The 22,985-nt window shown below is 41.4% G+C and overlaps 2 protein-coding genes and 1 long non-coding RNA gene across 3 annotated transcripts; 1 reads left to right on the top strand and 2 right to left on the bottom strand.

Moving 5' to 3' along the window:
• The first annotated feature begins 239 nt into the window (after nucleotides 1-239).
• Nucleotides 240-12,662, top strand: LOC112434373 (uncharacterized). Its single transcript, XM_076877007.1, has 4 exons — nucleotides 240-944; nucleotides 10,766-10,931; nucleotides 11,898-12,389; nucleotides 12,526-12,662. Exons 1-4 carry the CDS (start codon nucleotides 585-587, stop codon nucleotides 12,660-12,662), a joined length of 1,155 nt encoding a protein of 384 aa, XP_076733122.1. The 5' UTR covers nucleotides 240-584.
• Nucleotides 12,663-16,660: 3,998 nt separating this feature from the next.
• Nucleotides 16,661-20,093, bottom strand: LOC112434374 (uncharacterized). Its single transcript, XM_076877006.1, has 9 exons — nucleotides 19,822-20,093; nucleotides 19,633-19,726; nucleotides 18,871-19,227; nucleotides 18,662-18,775; nucleotides 18,275-18,389; nucleotides 17,803-17,904; nucleotides 17,434-17,601; nucleotides 17,153-17,308; nucleotides 16,661-16,917 (listed from the first exon to the last, which is right to left on the bottom strand). Exons 1-9 carry the CDS (start codon nucleotides 19,923-19,925, stop codon nucleotides 16,709-16,711), a joined length of 1,419 nt encoding a protein of 472 aa, XP_076733121.1. The 5' UTR covers nucleotides 19,926-20,093; the 3' UTR covers nucleotides 16,661-16,708.
• Nucleotides 20,094-21,212: 1,119 nt separating this feature from the next.
• On the bottom strand, nucleotides 21,213-22,820 carry LOC112434372 (uncharacterized). Its single transcript, XR_003024024.2, has 4 exons — nucleotides 22,287-22,820; nucleotides 21,778-21,856; nucleotides 21,461-21,578; nucleotides 21,213-21,370 (listed from the first exon to the last, which is right to left on the bottom strand). It is a non-coding gene; the product is annotated as an uncharacterized LOC112434372 (long non-coding RNA).
• Between the last annotated feature and the right edge of the window lie 165 nt (nucleotides 22,821-22,985).

Here is a 22,985-nt window from a genome sequence, read left to right as displayed (position 1 = left end):
CATTTGTTATCATGCCTAAGTGTTTCTAGTTCTTATTATTTCCCCCTCGTGTTCCAACTATGTTAAATCTCCCCTGCTCTTCATGCGTTTCATGTCTGTGTCTTACGTTGTCAAGTTCGGGTTGTCATGTCTACGTCTCATTATGTTTCCTGTTTTATTGTGAAGAGGTCTGGTGTTTCTGGGTTCATCGTGTTCAGTTTTACTCTCCCATTGTTCACGTGGTTATGTTCATGTGTGTCAGCTGTTTCTCCATGTGTTGCCACTTTCCTCATTATCCTCCTGTGTCTATTTAGTCCGTGTGCTTTCAGTCATTCGTTGTCAGGTCGTCTGCTCATCCATGTCTCATCTCCAGGTAACCATGTCAGTTCACTATGGTTAAGGTTTTTCATGTTTTGTTATTAGTTCACCCAGTTTAGGTTATTGTTTAGTTTTCAACGATGCCCTATTATTTTGTACCCTCATTGCTAGTCTCAATAAACGGCTTGTTTTGTTAATCCACACCACTTTTTGGTCTGCGTTTGAGTCCTCCTCTGCAACACATATGGTCTGCCCCAGCCAGACCGTGACAGTACGACCTGACCAGTATGGACTCAGCAGGCCGCGAGCTCTATGAGCGTCGGGAGGCAGCCTTCGCCCAGCTGGAGGAGCAGCTCCGCTGGAAGCCGTGGCGTGCCCCCGACTACGAGCGGATTTTCCACGGGACTCGGCTGGCTCTCGGAGGTCCCAAGAGCTGCCGAAAGTCCCCGCCTGTTGCTCTGCCTGCTTTCAAGCCTCGCCCACTTCCGGTGGGAGTCTTCCGCGTGGCTTCAGGCGCTCACGCTCCAGCCTCGCTGTCACCGTTCTTTGCACCGGAGGCTCAGTCGCTCGCTCCGCCAGCTTCCTCTGCTCGAAGGAAGCGGCGCGCCTGCCGCCATAAACTGGACAATGCTGAGCAACTCACGGTGGTGAGTGACAATGACTCTTATCCTCACGTCCCGTCTGACGCTAAAGGTAATCAGCTCACTTCTGATCCGTGGGGAACTTCCCTTATGGATGACGACGTGGGCTGTGAAGAATTGTTTTGCTTTGCTCCCTCTAAACAGGGAGAGATTAAAGACAATACCCGCTCGCCTAAGTCTGCACATGCGGTTAAAGGAAAAACTGTGAACACTTCTACCAGGTCTACAACACTCAGTTCAGGTTTTGTTAAGTCTGGTTCAGTCATCCCCAAGTCAGCTCACTCTAAGACCGTTAACCCAAGGATTCCGAAAACTATTCTCACTCCCGACGCGTAAAATAATGACGATTTGTCACGTCCCTTAACGTCTCATGCTGACGCCTAAGGTACCCTTCCACGTTTTATGTGACGCTGTGGGTTGTCAATTCATTCCAATATGAACCCGCTCGCGGCGATCAGAGACGCTTCGAGCAGAGGCTCCAGCCAGCCATTTACTCCAATAATAACCCCGTCACGGCGAAACATGACGCCGTGAAGCACAATCTAACTGGAGAACCGGGGACCCTCTCCGCGAACGGGTTTTTCTCCCTAATTTAATGCTTTCTTTTAATGACATCGTTAACATTTCTCAACAAAAACACGAAAGTATCACTGATAATTCAACAATAAAATCGCTTCATGTTGTGGCCATCACACAGTGTTTTCCAAACTGATTCACGATCTGAAAGTGCGCAGATTTAACGTACATAATCCTTTGTTAGGTTTATTATTTTCATTTCACACGTAAAACACATTTATAGATTCATTCACCACTCCTGCTAGTTTTGGATGCGCTCGGCTCCAGCCAATCAGACCAATTTACGCAGACGCACTAATCCCGTAACTGCACACTACCCATAATCCTCAACCGCCGTCGCTATGGAAATGAAGATAACAACAGCTTGGTGCTACCCGTTGTTAGGTATTTTGATACCATAGTAGCATTTACAGGATATTGTTTTATACAGGAAAACTGTTGCTCAATAAGGCCCATCTACTAGTTGTTTTTCTCTTTCTCTGTGACCCAAGAATTAATGTGTAGGACTCACAAGCTGGTACCCCAAGGTCGAAAACACCACAGAGATGAGACCACTTCCTTACTCCCATCCTCCCTTTTTCTTTATCTCCTGGAAAAGGCTCGTTAAAGGCTAGGTGGTTTGTTTCAGAATTCACTAATGAAAGAACTCTGTATTCTATGTCTAGGAGTGTATTTTGCTGGGATGATCATAAATTGTAGCTGAACTGATAAACTACACACAGGATACTTCTTTGCTCACAAGGCAGGAAGACGTTTCCTTATTTGGTCTGTACCGGTTTGAACTGGGAAAGCTGACACACGAACCTTTTTTCCTCTATATAAACTGCTGTGTATCAAATAAACCTTTGAGTCGATTGGGAAGGCAACCTAAAGCAGTCTCTGTTTTCTTGTTCTCCCAAGCTGCTCCCGAGCTCGTACTAACACGCTGAATGGCATACCTGAGTGTTACTTTAAATAATTAGGAATCTTAGAAGGAAAGGACAAAACTCTGCTTATCGCTCACGCCACGGAGGAAACCCGGGATGGCAATTTCCTTCAATTTTGGTGTCAGAAGTGGGATTACTGACAGAAGGTAAATATGCGTCTTTCATATTTATATAGAGACCTATTATACCTCTCTCAGTGATCGATCCATAAAAAAACGGGATATGCTGACGAAGTTTCACTTAGTGATCCAGAGAGATACACTGACTGACTTCCTCAGTCCCCGAATAAAGTAAATTAACCCTTGTGTGGTGTTGGTGGACACAGGAAGTTGCCTGTTGTCTTAAATACTTCTCGTTAAGTGAGAAGTTGCTCACCAAAGAGTGACACAGGGAGAAGTTGAACGGGTCTCACAGACCCGATTACCATACAAGGGTTAAAAGCAGTAAATTAAAAGCAGAAAGACACAGGAAGTTGCCTGTTGTTTTACGAGAAGTTGCTCGTTAAGCGAGAAGTTGCTCGCTAAGTGAGAGTTGCTCACACAAACAAAAAATTGCTAGCAATAAATTTAAAGTGACCTCAGCTGTGCCGCAGCGAAAATACTAACATAAATCCTCCTAGCGTGTAAACCCCTCTGGAAATCACTGAACATGGGTCAGAATAATTCAAAGACCACAGACAGGTCCGATAAAAAATCTAAAGTACCTGTAAAACCAAAAATTAATAAAATACAAAATAAAGTCTCAAATAACGGCTCAGTACAACTCCCATTTCCGGTTACGTGTAACCTACGTCCGCGAATCGGTGAAGACGTCCATGATCACGTATCCAGAACATGCGGGAGTGCTTATGTGACTGACTTTGTTTACAACTTAAGAAGTTCAATGCATTCTAATTTATTTCCGGAGCCTTATCCCGAACGATTATCGCCAGAAAACAGGTCAGTAGAAATGTTGAATATCATTTGTGATAAGAAAAGTAGTCTGCTTAAAAAGTCCTGTAGAAAATATATGATAGAATGCCGCGACGTGATGCATCAAATGTTACCGCTATGGACAAAAGGAGGGTAAATAATGACAAAGTCGCCGATTTCTTTAAGAATCTAAAGAAATTCCTGCTAACAATGTCCAGAGACAAAATTGACTTAAATGCAGTAACTATGTGTAAACAGAAGCCTGATGAATCTATCCTAGTATTCATAAAACGCTTTATGCACTGTTGGACAAGCTAGAGGTGCAAATTTAGCTCAGTTTTCCAGCAGCCGCAGACACCCAAAGCAAAAATGAATTTGTGTATTTAATTTAACACAAAGGGTGAAATGTTTGCTGACACTGATAACAGCTTATGTTTTCTCTGCCCTATGTACCGACATGATGGAGAAGGAACATCCTCTGTGTCAGCTGGACCCTCAGCAGAGAATGAACTCAACATCCTTTTTGTCCGGTACTCTATGTCACACACTGTGCCAAAAAAAAAAAACGTGTACAGACGCCACTAACAGGTAATCCCATGACTGGGAGCCACACTTTTGTTTCTCTCACACTGTTCAACAACATGATAACTGCTCACACAAGTGAAGGTCAAACAGTGATTTTGTCACATAACTCAGACATAGTTTATGACATAACTACACCATGTCGTCACATAGATCTAACCTACCCTATCCACTGTACTATTTCTGCAGTTACATTGCCAGCTGAATACCAGAATATGACATTATGGTCAAAAAGTGAGAATGATATAGGATTTATTGACTGTACACTTTATCACGTACACCTATTAAAACACAACAAGCAGTATATGTCAAGCAGCATCCCATTTCCACGGAAAAAGCCGCAGCCCTAGATGTCATGATAGGAGATTTATTGACTACAGGAGCAATAAAGCCCACACTCCTGTCAATCCTGTGCCAAAGCCTAACAAACCTGGCGTATGGCGTTTCATACAAGACTTAAGGCAAATTAATGCAGTCAACATTCCTCTGCCACCTCTCGTTTCAGATGTTCACAGCATATTGACATGCATTGCATACACACTTTACCGTGGTGGATTTATGCTCCGCTCCTTTTTCTCAGTACCTGTGACACACAGCCGTTATTTGCATTCACACATAGAAATAAGCAGTACACTTGGACTCGTTTGCCCCAAGGCATGATGGACAGCTCTGCTGCTTTCTCAATGGTGCTTCACTCCTCCAGGGCTGCACCCTGATCCACATGTGGATGACCTCCTCCTCTGTGCTGAAAGTGAAAAAACTGTGTCAAACTGCTACACACATGCTTCTCCAGCACCTCAAAAAGACTGGCCACAAAGCATCTGCAAAGAAAATGCAGTACTGTCAGACTTCTGTTCAATATTTGGGATTCACACTGTCTCACGGAAAACGTTCCATGACTGCAGACAGGGTCAAAGCTGTGACCTCTGTCCCTCGTCCCACTACACAGAAGGAAATGTTGTCCTTCCTGGGCATGGTGAACTATTGCAGACAGTGGATACCAGACTGTTCTTTTCATGACCACATTCTGCGTGACTGTTGTAAAAAAGAGAAGCCTCCTCGAATACTGTGATCCACAGAAATGACTGTCTCTTTCAATGCATTAAAGGGAGTGCTGACCTCCGCCACTCAAAGGTGCTGCCTGAATTGTTCAGGGAATGCCGGCCTGCCTGAGGGCAGTAGCAGCTTGCTCTATCATGATAAGGGACTGCGAGAAGCTCACACTCTCACATGACACTATTCTACACACCAATCACCAGGTCATGACCATTCTAGCAAACATAACTACACAACATATGCAAATCTCACTATAAAAGCGAGCAGCACACCTGATTCGCCAGCACATTTATTGATCCTATGCTGTGTTCTTCTGACCGACAGGATGGCTCAGACAGGCTTGACGATCATGACTGCATGACGCGTATACAGGAATCCACAGCACCAAGTCCAGATTTAGAGCAAACACCTATCCCAGACTCAGCCACGGTTTATGTGGACGGGTCCTGTTCAAGGCCGAATGACAACTCATTTCTTTGTGGCTATTCAGTGGTGACATTGCCTGACATCATACTAGAGGCTCACTCATTACCATTTCACTCAGCACAAAAAGCAGAGCTCATGGCTTTAATACGCGCCTGTGAGCTACATTTGGATAAGCATGTGACAATTTACGTAGACAGCCGCTATGCATTTGGCGTTGTGCATGACTTTGGCACATTGTGGAGACAGAGAGGATTTAGATCTGCTGATGGAAAATAAATTGCTAAATTCTGATTTTGTTCAAAGACTTTTTCAGGCTATACAGCTGCCATCGGCCGTTGCAGTTGTAAAAACGAATGGACACAGTACAGCTGACACAGACGAAGCAACAGGTAATGCCTTAGCAGACGTGACAGCCAAGGCTGCAGCTGCATCACAGCTCCCACCTCCGCAGGAAGTATTATCTGTGCCCCTACAGCTGCCACTTGTTACACTCCCAGACTATTTAGAAACAAATGTTGATTTAAAATTCATACAAGAGCAAGCCTCTGCATCTGATTACACCTATTGGGAGAATAATGACTGTACCTTAGATGACAGAGATGGCTTATACAAAATCTTAAGGGTTTGATTGCCCTCCCATATTCCCTGATGCCAGTCCTTGCCCGACATTTTCACTGTGTGAGTCATGTCGGACAAAGAGGGGTAATAGGGGCAATAAAATCAAGATTTGTAATTGAGAAAACATTGCATGCAGTAAAAAGCATATTAGCAACCTGTCTAACATGTGCACGAACTAATGTAGGAAGACCAAAAGCAAAACATCAGCATTTACCACAACCAGATTTTCCATTTCATACATTACAAATTGATTTCACACACATGCCAGCACAAGGAAGCATCAAGTACTTACTGGTAATAGTGGATCAATTTAGTAAATGAGTAGAAGCTTATCCAACCTCAAAAGAAACTGCAGAAGTAGTCTATCAAAAGTTGAGCAATGAAATAATACCCAGATTCGGAATACCTCACCAGATTAACAGTGATAGAGGATCTTCATTCACATTAGAAGTAATTCAAAAGTGTGCTAAAACTTTAATGACCTGGGTCAAATTACTTACTCAAGTCCTGTGTGAGATTAGAATGACTCAATCTCCAGTAACCAAATTATTTCCATTTGAAATAAGACTATTTCCAACACCATGGTCAGCTTCCAGAGGGGCACCGCTAGTAGAAGGTGATGTATATTGCATTGTCCACTGATGTTCACAACCTGGTAGAAAAACTGAATAATAACTATCAGAAAGTTTGTCTCTCTCAGCCTTTCCCCTCCACAGTTCCACCAGTGGAGACAAGGAGACGCATGTTGGAGAAGCCACTAAAACCAAGGACTCTCTGGGAGGCCGCGCGTGTTCCAGCCCCAGACTGTACTGGCAGTGACGAAGAACCAGCATCCTCACAGACGGACAACCTCAGTGGATTCATGCCAGCAGGGTTGAGACCAGCCCAATCGGACCATCTCAGGCGTCGGATCAAGCAGACGACATCTCCGGCGAGCCAGCGCCCGGAACTAGAGCAAATAAACACACACGGGTAGATGACATCTCAGGCGAGCCAGCGCCCGGATCCAGTGCACACACGCAATCACTGATTAACACACAACGTCTGAAAGAGCCACAACAAGGTACTCAAACATCCAGCAGGAACAGAAAGCCAAAAGTACCACATGATGTCTAACCTGATAAAGCCAGACTCATTCCATCCTGATAATGGAGAAAATGAAATGCCCATTGTCATCACACGACGCTTATTCAATGTCTCTCGAACCTGGGACCAGGCCAGGAGACGAGTGAAGAACTGTCTTTCTTATATATTTAGGTTATTTATCATATCTATCGCATTAACCTTAGGATTTTTCTTTGCTATTTTGTATTGTAAACTGCAACCATGTTCACATTTCTCCAGGTCATATTTTGCTGACTATACCTCATGCTCCATTTTGCAAGACACCTACTTAATGCACTCATCACGCTCCCTAAAATCAGTAAATAGCAACATAGACGCCACTAATAAACCATTTTATGCACCCTCTAGAACAGGAGCTAACGCCTGGTATGAAAATGCCAGAACAGCCGCTCGTGATTTAGGAAACAGTAACTGTTATGTCTGTTCAAAGGCTAATCCAGAACAGGTAATAGTAGGATACCCCATATCCGGTTTCCCCCTCACTGAGGGACTAGAGAAAATCGGCGGAGATAATGCTCTCTTTAAAGACGCTTTACAGTTGACTCTGAGCCCTCTCGACTGCTTACTTAGACACACACACACACCAACTAACCCTGAGACTCCATTAGGCGAATTATTGAAGTTATCTGATGACACCGCAGGGACCTGCGCCCCAATGAAACGCCCTAAGAATAGGTTAAAGCCCTCACTGCCCTTAGGACAGATCCCTCTCCATTTTAATACTAGTATGATATGTCTGCGCAGACTAAAGTTAACTGGCCCAGACACACACATAGATTATACAAAGGATAACTATACATTCTTCTCTGACTCCCCAGGTGCACGCTGTAATGAGACATGGCTAGCTGTCTCTGTGGCTGAAGTTGTATCATATCTGGAGGAACACACACACAGTTCAAGTTCGAGCAGAGAATCGATCATTGTTCCCCCAGAGGGTGTCTTAAATGACACTGACTGGGGGGAGTTAGTTAAATCACACATGGTCACGCGCCTGACCAGACCAATCCCACATGCTTATTGGTTGTGCAATAATACCCTTAGATTAGCTTTACCTGTTAATTGGACCGGTACCTGTGGTCTAGTAACCGTTGATGTATGCTGTACTTTCATTCCCAATAATACCGCTCCTAACGGTTCATTCACACAAGCTATGAATAAACTTGAAGCATTGCAGATAGAACTAATTGCCAATACAGGTCACGGTCAGTGGCTACATAAGTGGCTACAGGACACGTTTGGGAGATGGAAGGAACTAATTGTAGCCTTTGTAACCGTTGCAGCATGTTTTTGATGATTATTGTCTGTTGTGTGGTACCCTGTGTACGTTCAATGATAACCCGTATAGCTGCTAGTACAGCTACTTCAATGTATTTGCAATTGGCACAAATTGACCCAGATTATGTGTCAGATGTCACCAATGATGTTCCTGATGTGTATATTGAACATTAGGTTGTGAACTATTACATTTTATGATTTGCTTTTTATATTATGTTATTACATTTGTGATTTTTCCTTTCTATTTGAGTTATTATTTTTAAAAATAATAAAAGAGGGGAACTGTTAGGTATTTTGATACCATAGTAGCATTTACAGGATATTGTTTTATACAGGAAAACTGTTGCTCAATAAGGCCCATCTACTAGTTGTTTTTCTCTTTCTCTGTGACCCAAGAATTAATGTGTAGGACTCACAAGCTGGTACCCCAAGGTCGAAAACACCACAGAGATGAGACCACTTCCTTACTCCCATCCTCCCTTTTTCTTTATCTCCTGGAAAAGGCTCGTTAAAGGCTAGGTGGTTTGTTTCAGAATTCACTAATGAAAGAACTCTGTATTCTATGTCTAGGAGTGTATTTTGCTGGGATGATCATAAATTGTAGCTGAACTGATAAACTACACACAGGATACTTCTTTGCTCACAAGGCAGGAAGACGTTTCCTTATTTGGTCTGTACCGGTTTGAACTGGGAAAGCTGACACACGAACCTTTTTTCCTCTATATAAACTGCTGTGTATCAAATAAACCTTTGAGTCGATTGGGAAGGCAACCTAAAGCAGTCTCTGTTTTCTTGTTCTCCCAAGCTGCTCCCGAGCTCGTACTAACACGCTGAATGGCATACCTGAGTGTTACTTTAAATAATTAGGAATCTTAGAAGGAAAGGACAAAACTCTGCTTATCGCTCACGCCACGGAGGAAACCCGGGATGGCAATTTCCTTCACCCGTTATTCCTTTATTTACTCTAAAATAATAACCAGCGATAATACGAAATTAAACTGGCCCAGTGTTTAATTATGTAATTAAAAAATGCAAATTGTATTATTTTATTTTTTACAAATTGCAATATTTATCTACAGCGCGCCTTTAGCGACACGTCAACAGATCTTAAGCAAGGCGATTGGATGGTTTTTACTGCAATGCATCTTGGGAGTCGTAGTAAATGTATCTTTCAACTCACGGTCCTGCAGCGAAGTTTTCGACTGGACACGAGGCAGATCCTAGCTAAGTAAGTTGTGATAAACTGTGGGTAATTTGCATGTTCACTGAAATATTAATTTCAGTGATATTAAACTGATATTAAACTTGAAATGTTTTCACAGAGCAGTCTGTGTACCAAGAGAACTACTTCTGCAAAAGTTTATTTAAATTTTTTTGTGATGTATTCTCATGTGTAAGACACTTGCTTGGCCACCCAGCTAATGTTAGTACTGCTCTATTTTAGCAATGTATCTTTTCTGTAATCAATTCAGGGTTTTTTTTTTAACCCTATTCACGTAATTAACTCAATATTAATGACTTTAATCTCGTAATTGATTTTTTTCTTCTAAATATGGTGTAATACTGCCTCGTAATATAAGTTATTTCTTTGGTCATAAATTATTTTTGTAATCGTTTCACCAAAACAGACCTGAAATAATCCCTACATGTTCCATTTTCATTTGCAGAAATGACAAAGCCAAAAACCAAACCATGCCCTTCCTGTCAGGCCCCAAACACCTGCAACAGGAAGACATGCAGTGGATGCCTGGGCAGCCTGAACCTAAAGGAGGGATTGAAGAAAAAAAAACAAGAACAGTTTAAAAACAGTAACTGGGCTGCCTCTGTTAAAAAAAAAAAAAACAGAAATGCGAGCAGGGTGGTTAATTCAGCCCAGTTGTCAGTAAGTTTAAAAGTTCTGATCTAATAAGTGGTTGGTCTGGTAGACAGTTCTTTATTAATCACAGTTGTCAATGTTTTCTTGTATATCATGAAGTAAGAAACTAACAAGACATGTATATACACATAAAATATTAATTTATAAAAGAGCATAAATAAAAAAGTTATTCACATCAGAATAACATCATCACACTAAAGACATCCAACTAGAAAAAACTTGTTAAAAACTATTTTTATTTAAGCTACTTCTGATTTTTAATTTAATCGGCTATTAACTGAGAGACAAAACATTTCAAGATGGATTTTATCATACATTTACAGGTTTGGTCACCATAAATACTTTTTAACTATCGACAACAATAAAACAACAAAGATGTGAAACTTAAAGGTTTGTTATACATCAATTTGCTTACATGAAAGACTGGCTGCATGTTTTTCTTTGTTGTTCTTGCAGGTTTCAAAGCTACATGCCCTGGGCTACCAACCAATTCTGTTTCTTGGACAGTTTGACCGTAAGGGCCGTATAGTAGGGGATGTGATCACTCTGATCGAACCAGCGGAAGGTGCTGCACGTGACATCCTCATGAAGATGAGGAAGCTTTATGAACACCTTCTGAGAAGTAAGATATGCTTTGTCCATTATCTGTAACCAGGTGTCCTTATCAGGTAGCCTATCCTAGCTGTCTTTGGGTGATACTCATGGTACACCCTAGATAAGAAGGCAGATCATCACGGGGTACATAGAGACAAACAAGATGGTGAGGATGAGGATAGTTAACAGTCACCAGCTATTCTGTTCTACTCTACTCTATTCTGTTCTATTCTATTATTCAGCCAAGGTTCAGACCAGTAACCTTCTTGCTGTGAGGTGACAGCTGCCCTACGTGTCCTGTTGCTAACATGAAAATAGTGTTATATCTGCCTTATTACCTCCCCATGTGTCGGTCACATCACCAAAGCTAGCCATACTGAACCTCTGGTGTTACCCACCTGAACAATTTTGTATGTGTGTGTGTATAGTATGGTCTTTCACACTCATGTATATACAAATGTAATTTTAAAAATCTTCACGAAAACCAGACCTGATAATTCTCTTCGAGACTTTCTAGTATAACAAATGTTATATAATGTTACCAATATGAACACCAAGATTCTTAAATAACTTATATACTTCTTAAGAGGTTACCTGATTACCTCCCTGAGGTAGTTAGCATCACCATTGTACAAAACTCCTAAGTCACAGTACTAGCTTGAAGTGTCAAATGTTATTCACTACAAAGTCAGGAAAGTAGTGTCATCAGAGGAAAAAGTCATTATCTATCTGGATTTATAGTCACACTCATTAATTTATTAATGTATAATGTAGAAAAGCACTACAGATGTCACACTACCCTAGAGGGCACTTGTACTGAATTATTTGGGTCAGTGAGTGTGCGAGATGACTTATTTGATGCCAATATTTACCAGTTGTATCTTTAGTAAAAACTTAACTGAAAACATGCAAATCACTACTTATTATGTGTTTATGTGTACTGTACATTTTTTCAACCCATTTTAATGAATGTTTAATATTTAAAAATTTTCAGAATTACAAGCTTCACCTCCTGCTAAAAGTTCTACACCAGCAGCTGGACCATCCTCTGCTGACAGTGTCGATGCTGGACCAGTCCCAGACCCAGAGGCTCTAAACGAGGAATTTATTCTTCATTTAGAGCCTGTACCAACATCTTCCCTCTGTCAGCCTCCTGCATCCTCCTCTCCATCTCTGCTTCCTCCTGCATCCTCCTCTCCATCTCTGCTTCCTCCTGCATCCTCCTCTCCATCTCTGCTTCCTCCTGCATCCTCCTCTCCATCTCTGCTTCCTCCTGCATCCTCCTCTCCATCTCTGCTTCCTCCTGCATCCTCCTCTCCATCTCTGCTTCCTCCTGCATCCTCCTCTCCATCTCTGCTTCCTCCTGCATCCTCCTCTCCATCTCTGCTTTCTCCTGCATCCTCCTCTCCATCTCCACATCCTGCATCTCCCTCAATTTCTACGGTGTACACCTCGGATGTCCCAAACAAAAAAAGGACAAGGAAAGGTTAGACGTTATGGTATTGTAAATGTACGAAACACATGACATGTTCGTTAAGTTTGTTAAGATTTCTTTTTCTTAATTTTTGCATTTTTTCCAGTTTTACAGAACTCATGTAAATATTTCATTTGTTATTTTTCAGAATGCCGAAAACACCGTACACAGATTTTCAAATATGAAGAGATAGTAGACAGGAGAGTTGTAAATGTAAGTAATTTAGCCTGCTGTTGTGCAGATTTGTTTGCATCTTTGGACTTCCCGGATTTGAACTGTGCCTGACTGAATATCCATAAGCTTTTGTATTTGATGAATCTACACTAATTCAGCCACTGAGTCAGGATTTCACTCCAAATAGGACATTAAATAATAACAGACCACCTGATACGACCTGGTCATGCTGCCTTCCTGATGTTTACGTTCTTTAAAGTCCTCCTGACATCATGCTCAGAAGGAGTGATTGATGTGGAGGTGCTCCTTCCCATTCAGTAACATCTGCTTCAGTTAGTTTTGCTTGTGAGCCACAATGTAAGCAGTGTTGCTTTGCTGACATGCACTCGATGCTGGCAGTACAAGCATTGTAGTGGTTCTTATGTTTTTGTAAACTAATTGTATAATATATTGAGCCATTCAATAGTACACAAATGTTTATAAGCTCCTTTTTGTATGCAACTTGCATGTCTTTCTTAATTAATTGTTTGTTTATATCATGTTTTTCAGGAAAAAGAAGTTAAAGTCAAGTGGAAGCCTTGCTCAACATGGTATGTAGTAACAACTTTGTTGGACGGGAACAGACATTCATATTGTTGATAAATAGTTATCAACTCAATTTGAATTCATGTATTTGGACTAAAGTAAATTGGGAGCTTTTAGCTATCGAGCTCCTCTTCTGTGAGGAGCTTGATAGCTGTCCACCTCCAAAGTCCATTATGAGTTTTTGGAGGTGGACATGGTCAACACTTTTAAGAGTAGGCATAAGACTTTACTTCTTTATAGAGCTTATAGTTAGGGCTGGTTCAGCTCAGCCCTTAGTTATGCTGTAATAGGACCAGACTGCTGGGGGTTAGTGTCCCCCCCCTCTCTCTCTGTCTCTTTCAGGGTTATGCAGGCTCAGTATTGGTTGAAGATGCAGTCACGTCTCCTTTTACTGAAAACTCTCCCCCTCTCCCTCACCACCATCTGTAAACACACATGTCTCAGTAATGCAGTTCATGCATGTTACTAACTAAACTTCTTCCCTGGAGTTTCTGTGCTCTCTCATCCAGCAGGTTCCAATGGATCGTGGCTGCTGCTGTGGTCCTGCTTGACATCTACTACATATATTAATACTCTCTGACTTGATTTGATTAATTTATATTACAATGAAGGTGTATAAAGCATGACATGAATATAGAAGATATTTCATCCTAAAAAATTGTCATGTGTCACAACCTAAATTGTCCTATTTTGTGTGTGGTTGTCGTTGTTTGTTATGTTTTTCTCCTGACAGTGGCAAAGTGTGGGATGACACATGGGAACCTGCGCAGTTTTACACACAGTAAACCAGGCACCACAGGTCGCAGAGATCGCACAGTTCACAGCTTGTAGTTCAGCATAAAAGTTCAAAATAAAATATTTACTATACATTTCAACCAGTGTCAGTCTCTGTTTCACTCTCTAATTGTGGCTTAAGTACCTAACATATTCATGAATCTGATCGATCAATAATATCTTCCCTGCACTCGACATCTCATAGTTTTACATATCAGCCAACATTGTCTACATCCTCATAAATATAGAAGTGACTTGCTTATTATAACATATTACAAGGTAAAGTAATACTGCACTGCACGTAAGGTAGGTAACACCTACTGTGTATGGGAGCCTAAAGCAAAGTTAACTGCACCAGTACCAGCTTCAGAACATATTGTATATTATATGTTTCTACCTTTTTGTAATGTGTCATGTTTAGATGCAGTGACAATTGCACATTTGGAGTTGTGGTCTTTATATACAGGGTATTAAAAAAAATTGACATTTTTTGCTATTTTTCTTGTTTGTTTGCACAATATTATTGTGTACATATTACATATGTAACATTATTGTTAATATTATTATTAGATATCAAAGATACAATTTGAGGGTTTTCCTGTCATAATTTCAATAAAAATGCAATTACACACGTAAACAATAGGATCAAAATAAACTTTTAAAAAGTCTGTTGATCAAATGCTGATTTTCAAAACATTCTAGAGGAAAACAGATAAAATAATCTGAACAGTAACAGTGATTGTGGATGATGATGGAGGCTTCAATGGATTATTGTTTCAATCAATAGGTTTGTATCTATGACAATAATTTGATAAGTTTAACAGGTTGGTTTAGGCCTGGCAATACAGCAAATATTCACAAACTTTTGTTTTTGAAGAATGTTTATCTTTTTTGGGATGAAGCTATCTGGCAAAATGAGACAACCCTTTTAACCTAATCTTTATGTCTTTTTTGTGGCTATGATACTGGATTTTGGTTTGATGCATATGCAGGTTACAGCTGGGGAATGGCAGTATGTTGTGGATTGATTTGGCATGTTCAACCACTGTTACACCAAACTCTCTCACTTATAACATGATGAAGGCCTCTTACTCAGTGTCATGGATTTTCTATACTTTTGGGGACACAGGGCCAAAGTCTGAGGCAATAAGTCAGATCAAAGAAGGCAATGATTCTAAAATGGGAGTTTACTTATGTCATTATATATATCCAGGAATATGTGCCAGAGGATAGTTGTCATGAAATCAATATTAAATCAAAGTATTCCTTAATTACCACAGCTGACACGAGTTCTCCATAGCTGCCTGCTGTCTCAGGATCTGTCTCCAAAAAGGACCAGGGAGCGCTAACATGTTATGTTCTAAACTGATGAAGAAAATGCACATTAAACATAGTATAAACTTACTGAGTGAAGTAATGTCAAGAGGATTCCTTTAGCTCCTATTGGGTTGGTTCCTTGATCAATGCAATACAGAATCATTAATCTGGTTTTATGTAATGTCCTCAAAACATGTCAAAATGAGGCTCACTAGTCTGTGTGGCCTCCACATGCCTGTATGACCTCCCTACAACACCTGGGCATGCTCCTGATGAAGTGGCAGATGCTCTCCTGATGGATCTCCTCCCAGACTCCAGGACTAAAGCATCTGCCCACTCCTGGACATTTTGTGGTGCAGTTAGTGGATGGAGCGAGACATAATGTCCCAGATGTCCTCAATTGGATTCAGTTCTGGGGAATGGGCGGGCCAGTCCACAGCATCAATGCCTTCGTCTTGCAGGAACTGCTGACACACTCCAGCCACATGAGGTCTAGGATTGTCTTGCATGAGGAGGAACCCGGGGCCAACCGCACCAGCATATGGTCTCACAAGGGGTCTGAGGATCTCATCTCAGTACCTAATGGCAGTCAGGCTACCTCTGCCGAACACATGGAGGGCTGTGCAGCTCCCCAAAGAAATGCCACCCCACACCAAAACTGACCCACTGCCAAACTCATGCTGGAGGATGTTGCAGGAAGCAGAAGGTTCTCCACGGCGTCTCCAGACTGTCACAAGTGCTCAGTGTGAACCTGCTTTCATCTGTGAGGAGCACAGGGCGCCAGTGGCAAAGTTTCCAATCTTTGTGTTGTCTGGCAAATGCCAAACATACGGCACTGTGTTGGGCTGTAAGCACAACCCCACCTGTGGACGTCAGGCCCTCATACCACCCTCATGGAGTCCATTTCTGACCGTTTGAGCAGACGTGCACATTTGTGGCCTGCTGGAGGTCATTTTGCACAGCTCTGGCCTTTCTTTCCTACCCCACAGTACCTTCCCTTACCATTTGTTTCCTACTCTTTTACTTCTTCTTTGATGACGGTTGTCTTTCTAGATAAGCAATTTCATTTGCTCTGGGGCGAGTCAATGGCTCGGGTGCATTCTGGGACTGTCAGTTCACCAGTGTGCTGGCATGCTTCTTAACAAACACACCACTACAGCAAACATCTCAATTGTACTTGTTGATTTCTTTGACAAAACACTGAACAAAAAATTTACTTGTGAGTGTGCTGCCTGGTGCTTTTAAATTTTGTGATTATTTGAGCAGCCCAGAAAGCATCCCATAAATTAAATTATGTTATCGTATCTGAACATGTACACTAGTCATTAACTTAGATGGGAAATAATGGTTCAGGGTAAACAACTGCACCAAGGAAATTCCATTTTTCTTCTCAAAATGTAAAATGTCTGTTGAAAAATCACATTGAACAGAGATGTGATTAACTTTTTATTTTACCAAACATAACATCAATGATGACACAATCAGTCTTCATCAGAAGTGCTCAAATCACTCTCAGTGGCATCGTCTGGAATGTCCTCCTCCGAGTCCATTTCCAGGAGTGGTTGGTGGCTGAGGATTCTCTTGTACACGTCCTTTACTTTGAGCATTTCAGCTTTCAGTTCACTTTGTTTTTTTAAAACCAGGCTACAGAGTCCCTTCTGTGCATCCTCCGACATGCCAACAAAGGAGGCTGTAAAAAGAACAAAACAAATAAATATGAGAAAAGTAAAAAAAAACAAACAACAAAAAAACATCACCTCATAAACACAAGGAATTAGGATGCTATAATTAAACATTTTTTTAAAAGGGAGAAGGCAGTGTTAGCTAGCAATCTAGATATAGGTAAAAGATCCAGTAAGACTTTAGCATCTGCTCTTATTTTCAATCGATTCATCAAAAAATTAATAAATAAATAAAGTGCTTACAGTCTGAGGAGATTGTCCCCAACACCACAGAACGCATTCGCAACACTGTCCAGTGATGCTGCATCTCCCTGCAAAGGATCATCTCCTCCTCTCTCAGGCGCCTCACAGCCATCACCTTCTCAAAGACCTTTCTCTTTGTCCGGAGGTCAGCAGCAGCTACAGTTTAACAACATCAGATGGGAAAACATAGCAGCATATTATGATTCAAGAACAAAACATTCAACTACTGCTCAGATACTGGGAGCTTGTTGAAAAAGGATATTTATAAATCAAGAGCTTACGTTCACTTGTGCTCTGCCAGGGCCAAATATCGGTCTGCATGAGGGCATCACTGGATACGATTTGCTTTGTTGGTTCAGCGAGCTTGTTGTAGTCGTCAACAGCAGCCGCCAAGCGTTTCTTCTCAACTAAGATGACCTTGCGAATTCTGTGTCGCCTCTTGTTGCTATCTGTAAATAATCATAAAAAATTCACACCTTCACATAATGTATATAGTTTCATTTTAATCTACACTCATCAATTTGTTTGCTAGAACAAATCACATCCAGCTTAAACAAACCTGGATCTGATTTGATTCTGTTTACAAAGTAGCTGCACAAGCTGTACAAACTGAGCATCAAACGGTCCGTTTCAAAGAAACTGGGACGTACCATTTTGTCTGTAAAGACTTTGTGTTCGCACTCTGATGATGACGACAAGCTCCTCTATTCGTGCCTGCAACGCTCCAAGGCTGCCATCAGTTAGATCACTTTCTAAGTGAGAGGAATATTAATCAGAATACAGGATGCGTAACAGTCACCAAACTACAGTGGACTCTGTAATCACTGACTTGATGACATTCATTATAAGACATCTGGAGCCTTCATGTGCTGCTATCTCATGATAATCATGAGATAACAAGTATGTTGGTGTTCAGGTTTATAAAAACAACTAGTACGACATCATTTCAACCCAGGTTCTATCCAATTTGATGAAACGCAACAACTCTGCCATAAATTTGCTTTTACAAGGCTTATTTTTCATTGTTTGTTGACACTGTCAGAAAGATCTTAACTCTAAGTTCTTTAATGAGGCCATGGTGGGTCCTATTGTTATACATGAGTGCATTATATTGAGACTCACCTTCAGCCCATTTCTGCACATCGGCCACCCATTGCTGCAGTGTGTCGTCATCCACACCCAGCTCATTTCTGGTCGCATTCAGGCTCTCCACTTGTTCGCTAAGGATCCTTATGATCTAAGAATGCATTCATAAATGTCATTCATATTGACATTAAAAGAGTACTGGTGTTTTCCCCCCATTACCACACACATTAAAATGGGTGTTGAAAAAAATGACCTTTAGATATCGCTGGCTCAAAGTGCGGCCCAGTTGTTCCACTTTCCTTTTGTTCCACCCCAAAGCCAGGAGGCTCAGCATGTCTGTTCGCCCTGCATTTCAGTTAGTATACAAATTAGAATTAATGAGCAGGAGACTGAGTGGAATCTCAGACACGGACACACACCTGCTTTAGACATGTACTTCGTTGTGATGGCCGCCCTAGACAGGAAACTGTTTACTTGTTCCACCTCTTCTCCAACTGTTGAACCGGCCCCATCCTGAAACGCACCTCCCCATTTGATCTATAGAAAGGAGGTCACAATACATGACTGCTGAATTCATTCAACCTTATAACAAAATGTCTCAAACTAATCCAAAACTACAAGCTGCAGTATACCTCGCATTTCCAAGTGTGAGCCTTTGCATGCATGACGGAGAGAAAAGGACGCATTGACAAGAGGTTCCTCAGCTCAGGGCACTGCTGAGCCACCTTGGTTAAATAGGGGAAATATTTACAGGCCACATCGGAGCAAAGGAACGTAATATGTCCTGGGATGCTAGCTGCCAACTTCCTCTGGAGAAAAAGGGGGTAAGCAAAGATCTCCCCTCGAAACATGTTCAATGCAGCTAAGAGGACTCCGTGGCGACAAACAGCTATTTCCATGCCCTCCTCATCCAACTTCCCAGTGGACTTTTTGGACGACTCCTTTGCTGCAGTCCAAGATGAAGATCCGCACAACCCTTTCCCCGGGACCTATACACTCAAAGATTTTAACATAAAAGATATGACATGATTAAGCCCTATCAGGGACAAACTTTTTAAAACAAATGCATAACAATTAGCTGAATTAGCCTCGAGTCACACAAGACCTCAGATCTCCCCAGGACAGCACTGATAACACAAAATAAAAATCATGTTGTTTTTTTTAAATACACATGGTGACAAAATTAAGTAAACATTAAGATAAAGTAAAGTAAATAGTATTACGACAACACCAAGAGAAAAATAAAAAAAAAAATCGACCCATCCATATATGTCCACACACACACACACACACACACACACACACACACACACGTATGTGTATATGGTTACGGCATTAACGTCATTTTAACAAGAGTAACGCTAACAGCACTAATATATATATGTGTATCTTACATGATTTGTGTGTCTCTGGATGTATTTCACAAACTCAGCAACTTCCTCATCTTTTTCAATGAAGACACCTTCAAAGTTCCCCTGCTCTGAAGTGCTGAACGAACACAGTGACAGTTGTTTGAAAAGAAACATTAAAATAAATTTTTCTACAAATCCATATTTGACTTATGTACACAATGCATAACGTACCTTGCATTAGACTGAAAGCGATAAAGCTTGCGGTTTCCATCAACTGAGACGGCAAGCATGTCTGGAGTGCAGGCAGGGCAGCTAAAGCATGGCTCCTTGCACATCCTGTCCACCTCAAACTTTACAGCACTCCACTCCAAGAAACTTTTACTGAAGGCATCAGCTGATATTCGGCCATTGTTTTACATAGAGGACATACAACAGAATATTCAAGGACAGTCATCATAAACATTGATTTGCACAATTTCCTTAAACTTAGCAAATTTAGAAACTCACCCTTCCAAAATGGGCTGTTCGTTCATCCAGCATTTTGACAAATGCCTTAAGTGACATCCCTGATGCAGCCTTCTTAATGTCATAGAAAGACTGAAAGACATCCATTGAAAACAGGGTGCAGAAATTTAAGGTGCCAGGCCAATATCCACTACCCAGGATGTCCTTAACTGAGGGGGACCACATTAGGCCACAGCTGGTGCAGCTCACCACTGGCAGTGCAAGGTTATAACGGCCTTTAGAAAGGATAAGGATAAATTCAGTCATGGCTCAAAGCATTCATTTTTTTCATGTTGTTTTCAAATCGGTCTGGTAAATCCAAATGACCTTTGACAGGTGCCCACATATACTGCGGGCCGAGGGTAATTAAAACCAAGATAGCAATGCACAATTTGCAATAAAACCTCCAAACACATCTATTGTGTATGTAGTGTGTGACAAAAGGGCAACTTACCATTTATGGTTACAAGAGCCACAATTGCGCCGGGTGAAACCTCAACGTTACCTGCTGGGCAGTCACACACAGTCTGGCCTTTGCACAGGCAACAGCCGAACTAACATTAAAACACACAATATATATAAAAAGAATTAGAAATTAACTGATACACAATAAATATACAATAACAGCACCCACTCATACTCATACATAGCAAGAAATGCATAAGACTTAAAAACTGTACCTATTGGCTTGTGAAACTCTGATGAAGGCTGCAAAAACCCTCCTGTTACTGCCTCTCTGTTGTGCAGGACAAAGCGTGTGTGAACTGCAATATCACAGTCAGCACAAAGGAATGGAAGAGGCAGGCAGTCCAGACACCTCACAACTACTTGTTTGCCACACTGACACACACGGTGTGACTGTGGATCCAGAGTAGCTAACATATTGTCTATAAGACAAGGCCTGGCCTCTTTCCACTTTTGCGAGGACACCATATTTCTGATCGCCCAGTGAGTAGCAGCTGACTCAGACGACGTCTCACAAGTCATGGCTGCGTCCTCTTCTCCATCCTCCAACAACTGAAGGAGCTCCTGACGAAGCACCTCAGTTCCACACACTAACAGAAAAAAAATAAAGAAAGGAAGAAACTCTGAAAAACACTCTAGGCAGTATGTTTCTTAGGACTCCACAAAAGCCCTGCATAACTCAACTATAACAACAAATATAAAAGTAAACAGAAATCACAATATATACAAGAAGGTAAAGTACCTTTTGTTGGGTTGACACTGGCAACATAACTAGGTTCTTCACGTGGACATTGATGCTGCTCTCTGGACACTGGGGGGGGGAATGAAGAATATTTACTTACTGAAATTCTTTGGTGAAAACAAGTTGTGAGATAAAATCAATGGTTGTGTGAACACTGACCACGTGGCATGCAACTAGTACTTCGACTGGTTGATGGTCTTTGAGGAATAAAAGCTCCCTGTCTGTCACGTTTTTTCCAGCGCACTGGTCTTGGCTGAGGTTCACTCTGTGCATCATTCTACGCAATTAACAAGGAAAAAAGGGAACACCTAAAATACAGTCTATGATTAAAGCAAAGATTATCAAACATCTTAAGTTAACCAACTTAATTTGACATAAACTTAAAAAAAAAATTCAAATAACATAACGTTTACTCCGTACAAAATATTAGACAAGCGTGTTCCCTCTTTAACAACTGTTTCCACTAAAAATGTTACCTGCATATCTTGAAGGAGTTCGTCAGCAGCCTGAAGCTCTTCCTCCAGCTCGGGATCCTCTGAATCACTCATTTGCAAGCTAAAGAGGAAAGAGATTTTTGCAGAACTCAGTGACATAAACACATAACTAACGCAATTCAAATGATTTTCAGTCTTGGCGCTCCGGTTAATGTTAGCAATTAACGTTAGCATCATCAGTTTGTAAAGAGCTAGCAGAACTCTTAGCGCAAAAACTGCTTTACGCACCATGTGAGGGTATTTTGCAGCACACAAGTCCTTTAACGTTTGTAATAGATTTAATCCATCATCGTTGGATTAAATGGCTAATGCTGCAGTAGACACGTGTAGTCGTTACTTAGCAAGCATGCTGACGGTAGCTGTAGCCATTTTTAAATACATTACACCGTTTCCGAGATCAGTCACCTCTGTTTGTTTGAAGCGTTTATGAAAAAACAAACTTTGAAACACACATCAAGGTATTACTTTAAATATATGTATTTTTTACATACCTGCATTAGAATCAATCAGTTCCGCCTCATTTTCTTATTCTTATAAATGGGTCTCTCCGTTCTCCCATCAGCCTTTGCTTACACAGGTTGCGTCTGATTGGCTGGAGCCGAGCGCGTCCAAAACTAACAGGAGTGGTGAATGAATCTATAAATGTGTTTTACGTGTGAAATGAAAATAATAAACCTAACAAAGGATTATGTACGTTAAATCTGCGCACTTTCAGATCGTGAATCAGTTTGGAAAACACTGTGTGATGGCCACAACATGAAGCGATTTTATTGTTGAATTATCAGTGATACTTTCGTGTTTTTGTTGAGAAATGTTAACGATGTCATTAAAAGAAAGCATTAAATTAGGGAGAAAAACCCGTTCGCGGAGAGGGTCCCCGGTTCTCCAGTTAGATTGTGCTTCACGGCGTCATGTTTCGCCGTGCCGGGGTTATTATTGGAGTAAGTGGATGGCTGGAGCCTCTGCTCGAAGCGTCTCTGATCGCCGCGAGCGGGTTCATATTGGAATGAATTGACAACCCACAGCGTCACATAAAAACGTGGAAGGGTACCTTAGGCGTCAACATGAGAAGTTAAGGGACGTGACAAATCGTCATTATTTTACGCGTCGGGAGTGAGAACGGGTTGGGATTTATGCACACACAACCCACAGCAGTTATTAATAGGATCAGTTTTCCTGATATCAAAAAC

Source organism: Maylandia zebra, linkage group LG18 (genome assembly GCF_041146795.1).
Source record: "Maylandia zebra isolate NMK-2024a linkage group LG18, Mzebra_GT3a, whole genome shotgun sequence".
Classification (NCBI taxonomy): Eukaryota; Metazoa; Chordata; class Actinopteri; order Cichliformes; family Cichlidae; genus Maylandia; species Maylandia zebra.
The sequence above is the reverse complement of the archived record's forward strand: the minus strand, read 5'-3'. Positions and strand labels throughout refer to the sequence as shown.

Bases quoted from the DNA above. Each gene is read 5' to 3' on its own strand.
- LOC112434373 (XM_076877007.1), top strand. From the start codon at position 585: ATGGACTCAGCAGGCCGCGAGCTCTATGAGCGTCGGGAGGCAGCCTTC. The intron at 945-10,765 runs GTGAGTGACAAT...TTGTTCTTGCAG, and splicing joins ATGCTGAGCAACTCACGGTG to GTTTCAAAGCTACATGCCCT. The intron at 12,390-12,525 runs GTTAGACGTTAT...GTTATTTTTCAG, and splicing joins CAAAAAAAGGACAAGGAAAG to AATGCCGAAAACACCGTACA.
- LOC112434374 (XM_076877006.1), bottom strand. From the start codon at position 19,925: ATGTGCAAGGAGCCATGCTTTAGCTGCCCTGCCTGCACTCCAGACATG. The intron at 17,602-17,802 runs GTACGTCCCAGT...GATTATTTACAG, and splicing joins AAGTCTTTACAGACAAAATG to ATAGCAACAAGAGGCGACAC. The intron at 17,309-17,433 runs GTAAGCTCTTGA...GTTAAACTGTAG, and splicing joins CTGGCAGAGCACAAGTGAAC to CTGCTGCTGACCTCCGGACA.